We start from the raw sequence: 7,100 nt of genomic DNA on the forward strand, positions 1-7,100 counted from the left end.
TGCTTATTTTTTGAGTCACTTTACATTTCCTTATTATTTGCAAATGTGATTTTCAATGCTTAATTCTAATGTTGCACTATGAACATTAAAGAAAGACACATAGTTCTTCTCAGCACAGGTTAAATCATTCCTACCCCAAAGTGGGGGCAGGATGTATTGTCCCTGAATCTCTGATTGCAACTTGTATCATTTTATTGCAAAGAAAATCACATATATACAGGGTTGCTTGTTTCGAAATATCAAATCTATAGTTATCTTCCAAGTGAAGCATCTCTCCTTCTAAATCTTCCTTCACCATAGAACTGCATCTGGAGAATGTACCTTTTAAAACTAGATTTCCTTACGGCTACCAAAGGGGAAACGGAGGGGGATGAATGAATTAGGGGTTTGGGATTAACATATTCACACTACTTTATATAAAACAGAATATCAACAAGGACTTACTGTAGAACACAGAGAACTCTACCCAATATTCTGTAATAACCTATAGGGGGAAAGAATTTGATAAATATGTATAGCTGAATCATTCTGCTATACACCTGAAACCAACATAATATTGTAAATCAACTATACTCTTAATACAAAATAAAAATTAAATTAAAAAAAAAAAACTAGATTTCCTATTTTACACAGTATTCCAATTTCCTACTTTATACACTTCAATTAGTGCTCTCTTTTTTGGTCCCTGTACCCTGAGGCACTTAATAAAGATTCAATTTTGGTAATAAATAAGTTTCTTCAATAAGTGGCTTGAAGAAGAGCTAATGCATTCATAAAAAGTACATGTAAGTGGCTAAAATTAGAATGCTTTCTATTATTCCAAAATTTAAAGCCTTTAACTGACCTTCACTTTTTCAGTAGTCATTTTCTTTCAAAAATACCTCACAAAAATAATGTTTTAAATAAAAACTACAATAATTGTGCCCTAAAGTAAGCCGAAGATAAGTCTTATAGAATATAAATTACTCAAGTACTGTTTATAAAGAAAGGGGAGAAATGTATTTATTGCATCATGTACAATGCTGGGTACTTTATGTTAATTTCATTTATCCTAGCCAAAAAAAATGAGAGAGGTATTCATATCCCTAATTTATATATGATAAAATTGAGGTTACAAGAAGTTAGAAAACCTGCTAGTAACTAACAATGTAAATATCAGCAGAGCACATAGTAAAAGTACTATCTCAAGAAAGTTTTCAGGGAGAGTGTATGAATTGGACTGTGATAGAAAATATATTTCTTGATGTGGTTCAAAAGTTTGAAAGCCAGTGATTTGCACAATATGGAAGATTCATTATTGAAAAATCCTCAACTGAAAACTCATCCCAAGGGGGCCATCCGGAGGGCATCTAGGGTCAGTCGTATCTGAGAACCAGTTGCCCACTGTGTGTGTGCTGTGTGTTCAGTCCCTTCAGGCGTGTCTGACTCTTTACAACCCTGTGGACTGTAGCCCACCAGGCTCCTGTGTCTATGGGATTCTCCAGGCTAGAATACTGAAGTGGGTTGCCATGCCGTCCTCCAGGAGATCTTCCCAACCTGGGGATCGAACCTGTGTCTGCCTGTGTCTCCTGCATTGCAGGTGGATTCTTTACCCACTGAGCCACCTGGGAAGCCGACTCTAACCTAATCTTACTCATGCCCATCAGGGTCCCAAACAGGATAGGAGCTGACCATGCTGCTTTCTTATCAGCAAAAAGGCAGGAAATCATCAGTTTGGGCAACATAAATTGCCAGCTGTTTTTAGCTAATTGAATTATGGGAAGATCATGACACCTTCTTTTACTGCACAACTTCCATGGGTGCCAAAAACTTAAAGACCAAAAAAAAAAAAAAAAAGACCTATAATCTTGGAACCTGCCCTCTTTTCAGGATTCCTACTGGCAGCCCCTAGGGTGGGTCAAATACAGTAAGAATGGAGAATTTTTCAAAATTCATCCCATTTTCCTATATTGTGGATGATGAAAACCCACCAATTTGCACCCTCTATTCTGGTCATTTCATGGAGAGTAGGATGCATGAGCCACTCTAGTTGCAGATGGAGTAAGGTCCTCTCAATATTTCCTTTGACCAGGAAAGAGTCATCCATTTACTGACATGTTGAGACAAGATTCTTTAAAGCTATACTGGAAATCATTCAATTTTGACAAAATTTGATTCATTTTGACACATAATCTTCTCTATTGAGTCTGTCTAAAGAATAACAATGATGCCTTTTTGTAATGATCTGAATCCAAGCATGTTTTGCCTGCTAACCTCCAAAGGGGAACACAAATAAGGCTCTGATCTGAGACTTAACTCATTGTGTGTCTCTGATTCTAACTTAGCTCCAGCCTTTATTATTTAATGTAAAGTGAGCATCCTATTAATATATTAGTGAATATACATTTACTCATATTTAGCCATTGATTGAACAAATACTTAAAATCTGAGATTGTGCTCAGCCCTGGGAATACAAACAACTTTTGTATGAGGAGTTTGTAATCTATCCACAAGAGACATACTCGTAACTGAAAAAGTGATGTGTGAAGTGCTGTTAAGAAAAGTCTATTTGAAGCCTTCGGGGATCTGGAGGAGAGAGGAGGTCACTGAAGGGGAGAGAGAAGCGAAAGGCCAGTTGAGTTGGGCAGGTTTGACAAAAGTGGTGTAATTTGACTTAAGTCTTGAAGGAGCTAAGAAAGGCATTCGAGGCTGAGAACAGCATGGACAAAGGGAAATGATCTTCTTGAGTCCAAAATTTCTGGAGTTTGCAGGTGGCCATTTACATGGGGCACCTGAAAGGGAGTATCAGCAAATAAAACTGGAGAAGATAGAGGGTCCAATTATCTGAAATACTGGCCTGATTCATATAAGCAGTGGGAGCCACAGCAAATATTCTAATGAAGGGATTGATTTAATTTGTATATTTTATATGTAGTTTTTTTTTTAAGAATCTGAGTTTTTATTTTTAATTTTTGGCCGAACTGCAAAATCCCACTGCTTGTGGGATGTGGGATCTTAGTTCCCTGACCAGAGGTGGAGCTTGGGCCCTTGGTAGTGGGTGTGCAGAGTCCTAACCACTGGACCACAAGGGAATTTCCTTTCATTGTAATGCTGAAGCAGATGAAAAATGGTAAGTTAGAGGGAGCAGAGGCTAGAAGGAGGTTACTGCAATGGTCCAAGAGAAAAACAATGCAGGCAGTGATAGTAGGGAAAAAGAATAAGAGGAATGAATTGATTCAAGAGATGTTTTGGAGAGGGAAGAGGCTGGGGTGCCTCTCAGATACCTGGCATGCAGTGGCTTGGGATGACAGTGATGACAACAAAGAAATGCTGGAATGGAGCAGGTGGTATCTGTTGCAATTCAATAATTGGGCTATAAGAAAAAGAATCTTTGCCTTTCTTCAATCTGCCATGATGACCTATAGTAGGGTGGATACACTGCAACTCCCCAAACCTTGAGAAAAACCAAGGACTCTTAGGAACCATGCAAATTTCATCTACAGGTGCTCTGGTAGGTGGTTATGACTGCTGCTTGCCCTTCAGCTTCAGAGTCAGTCACGTGTGCTTTGGTGTGACGCTATTCCACTCCTAGGACAATTGGCTCACGGGATGGAGGGTGGAGATGATGGTGAAGGTCATACGTTCCCTTTCTACATATAAACCAACCACACAGACACAATCTATAGCCTTAGACTTAACTAGTGACCTCATGACACATGGCGGTACATGGATGGATGAACCCAGTCACGAAGATAATGACCAAGCCCAGAAGTCAATAATCCACTCAATAAACACGACCTACCAGTAATACGTGGTGACCTCCTAGGAGAGACATCACAGTGATTCATTGCCAAGCTCAGGATGTCCAGCATTTGGGAGTCACATCAGAGAACTCTGAAGACTGACAGAGAGAACTAGCAAGTAGGCACAGGGCACTTGCTGTCTACTCTAGAAATGCTAAGGTGAACACGAATATAATATAAATGTTTTTAGAGCCTGCAGGGGAGGAAGTGGTGAGCTAAGAAGATACCCCACACCCAATCCCTTTGACAAAGAAGGTGAAAGTTTGACTCTAAACTTGGGTGAAAAAAAGATTTTAAAGACAAATTCCACTGTAGTTTTCAATAGCAGCAAGAACATCATGGGGAACTTTTTTCTTAGAAGATGTGGCATCAAAACTCAGGTATCACTGTCCTTCTCTTCTACTCTTTGACATGACTTAGACACATTAGCCAATATTTTTAAGTACCGCAGCTGAAGCAGTGTGGTGCAGTGGCTTCTCACTGAGCTAGTCTTCCTTTCTACAATGATTTCCTGTCTGAATCAAACATGGGGTCTACATGACAACATTGCAAGAGAAACAGGCTTAGGAAGCCAAATGCAAGGCTAGGAGCCAAGAGCAGAGGAAATGACTGGTGTTCTAAGCCTCAGATGCAGTCCTTTCCATCTGGAACTTGGTACCTCTTCTGTGGTCAGCAGCCTGACCCTGACATCTCAACAGCAAGAGCAAACACTCATCTTGAGAGATAGAATTCTTTGCCATATGCTAAAACACCATACTACATTTTCATACAATTTTTAAGACACTGTAAGGATTAAATGACATGATTTAATTCATAAGCATGCATTCCCAAGAAAAAGACAATGATATATACACCTTTAAAATGGGAGACATTTATCCATAAACAGAGTGCACATAAATCTCACCTCTCCCTTCTCCCCCAGTGTGGGCTTCCTGTCTAAGACAATCATTTTATCAAAGGTAAGAACATTGGCAAAGCCTCTGAGTGTTAACTTCTTGCCTGAAGGATGAAATCAGGGGATGTTGCTTAACATTAGTTTTTATCCTATCATATATTTATGCAGTAACTGTCCTCCTCTCTGTCAATATTCTTATGAACAACAGGAGAGCAAAGATAGCTATCCATTGCCTGTGTTACAGTGTCATCATGAAAGCTGGCATTAGACCATTACTTGCCAAGCTTGCACTGTGACAGTTTCTGTTAAAAAAGAATTGTAGATAAATATAAAGCACAGTCACTGCCCTCTTGCAGCTTCAATCTGTGGGAAGCAAGATCATGCACAAGGGCTAGAGGTAAAGCAAGAATCGTATAATGGAATGATACAGAACAAGTTGGTCTAGACTCAGATTCTTGGCTCAAGAGTTGCTTACCCTTAGAAGAAATTCCATTGTCATTTCAATACATTTCTACTATTATCCTTATTACCCAATCATGGGTTGATTTTATAGATGAGAATATTTCCAAATGACCTGCCTAAGCAGAATTCTGGCCTATGCCTCAATGGTTTTTTTTGAAAACAATCTCTTTTTATTGAATCCTTGTTGTTCATTATAGTATTGGCTGATGATATGAGTATTTTTCCATCAGGACTCAAGCTAACTCTTTTCCCATGAAAGTCAATAAGAATACAATAATTTTGGGTGATTATTGCTGGAGGCTAGGTTGAAATTAATGACTTCAAAATGGAACAAACTAAAAAGTCTGTAACAGTTAATTCCCAGAGCTCTTCAATGTGCTTTTCCTAATACTTGAAATTTATCACAGGGAAATAAAGTCATTTCTTTTTCCTTTTTTTTTAACAGCTAATATGATACAATAAAATTCATTGCATTTGCTATTCATATTTTATAACCCCATGGTATTCTTCTGTTTATAGACATGTTTTGTACTTTCAATAAGAATTTTTTCATCCTCAGGAAAAAGAATTCTTTAATTTTAAAGTTGAAAAAATAACAAATGGCAATAAATGTGCCAAATCAGCAGTAAAGCCAATTTATTCTTCTATCAATTTCTTCTTTGGGAGGATAACTTTGCAGCTGCTTAGAACTATTGTTTCTCATTCTCTGGGGGTTATGATTTGGGGAAATTACAGACTCTTACATGTGCCCAGGAAAGCGCTGCTGTGGAATATTAGATCAGAAGAGATCCAAGAACATCCACCGTCTGGTGGAGAAGCTCTTCCACCCCAGGGGCTTACCTACTCCCCAGGAAGAGCAGCTCTGTAATTCACAAGAGCCCCAGAGGACATAACATTCTTTCTTAGAATCTGAAACCCACTCCCCATCAACTGTACTTGAAAACACGAGTCAGCCTTTTTATAAACAGAGGCCAGAAAAGCTGAATTTTCTGGGCTCTCATCACTTAGGTAGTCCGACCCAGTTATACAAGCATGGGCTTAGACACCCACAGACCTGGGCACCGATGCCATCTTGAGGACCTCTGTGACCTTGAACCTGTACTGCCTCATCATCAAGTGAGCAAAACCACTCTTCCTTTAGAGCAGGGCCACCCAAACTCTGGGATCTAATGCCTGATGATCTGAGGGGGAGCTGATGTAATAATAATGGAGTGCACAATACTGTAATGCACTTGAATCATCCCGAAACCATTGCCCCCTCCTCCATGGAAGAGTTATCTTCCACAAAACCAGCCCCTGGTGCCAAAAAGATTGGGAACTGGTGCTTTAGAGCGTTAGTTTGAAAGCTGAGTTTAATATCAGTAACATGGAAGATACAATTCCCAGCATATGGCAAGGCAAGTGCCTCATAGACGCTGTTCAACTTTCCTTTCATCAAAACCCACCCCTTCACTTATGCTCCTTCAAGAGACATCTTGATTGCTCTAGCACACTGCTTCCCTCCTCTCCTTGCAGTTTTTGGTGTTGACTTTGGCTTCTGTTTCTCTAACAAATGTATACAAATGATCAAACGATGAACAAGGTTGCCTCAAGTCTAAGCCCCTGTCTCAATTCAGGTGTAGTGTGGCCCATGCCTGTCTGACGGTCCCCAATTCTCTTCCTCCACAGAGGCCTTTCGGACCAACCACATGGAAACTGTCCCCATAGAGGAAGGCCAGACGCTCACTCTAAACTGTACCGTTTCTCAGGAGACCACCTCTCTGCAGTGGCTGGCCCCCTCGGGCTTCACCATTTTCTTCAATGAACAACCTGGTAAGTGAAGAAGAAAGAAACCACCGCCAGACCTCAACCTGACGGATTTTCCAGACAGACAGGCTGGTGGGCCAGAAAGTCAGCATGAGTCACCCCAATGGTGGGCTTGGCCCCACCTACTGTGACATGTAAATCGCACCCAGAAGCCT

At 40.1% G+C, this 7,100-nt stretch overlaps 1 protein-coding gene across 2 annotated transcripts in view; it reads left to right on the top strand.

The window, feature by feature from the left end:
- Positions 1-7,100, top strand: part of CRTAM (cytotoxic and regulatory T cell molecule) — a 28,969-nt gene that overhangs the window by 830 nt on the left and 21,039 nt on the right. For both annotated transcript variants that reach the window (XM_010830504.1, XM_010830505.1), the window contains exon 2: positions 6,808-6,951. In XM_010830504.1, the coding sequence (XP_010828806.1) occupies positions 6,808-6,951 (144 nt within the window). The remainder of the gene's footprint in view (positions 1-6,807; positions 6,952-7,100) is intronic.

The sequence above is a fragment of the Bison bison genome, unplaced genomic scaffold (assembly GCF_000754665.1).
Source record: "Bison bison bison isolate TAMUID 2011002044 unplaced genomic scaffold, Bison_UMD1.0 scf7180017864518, whole genome shotgun sequence".
NCBI classification, from domain to species: domain Eukaryota; kingdom Metazoa; phylum Chordata; class Mammalia; order Artiodactyla; family Bovidae; genus Bison; species Bison bison.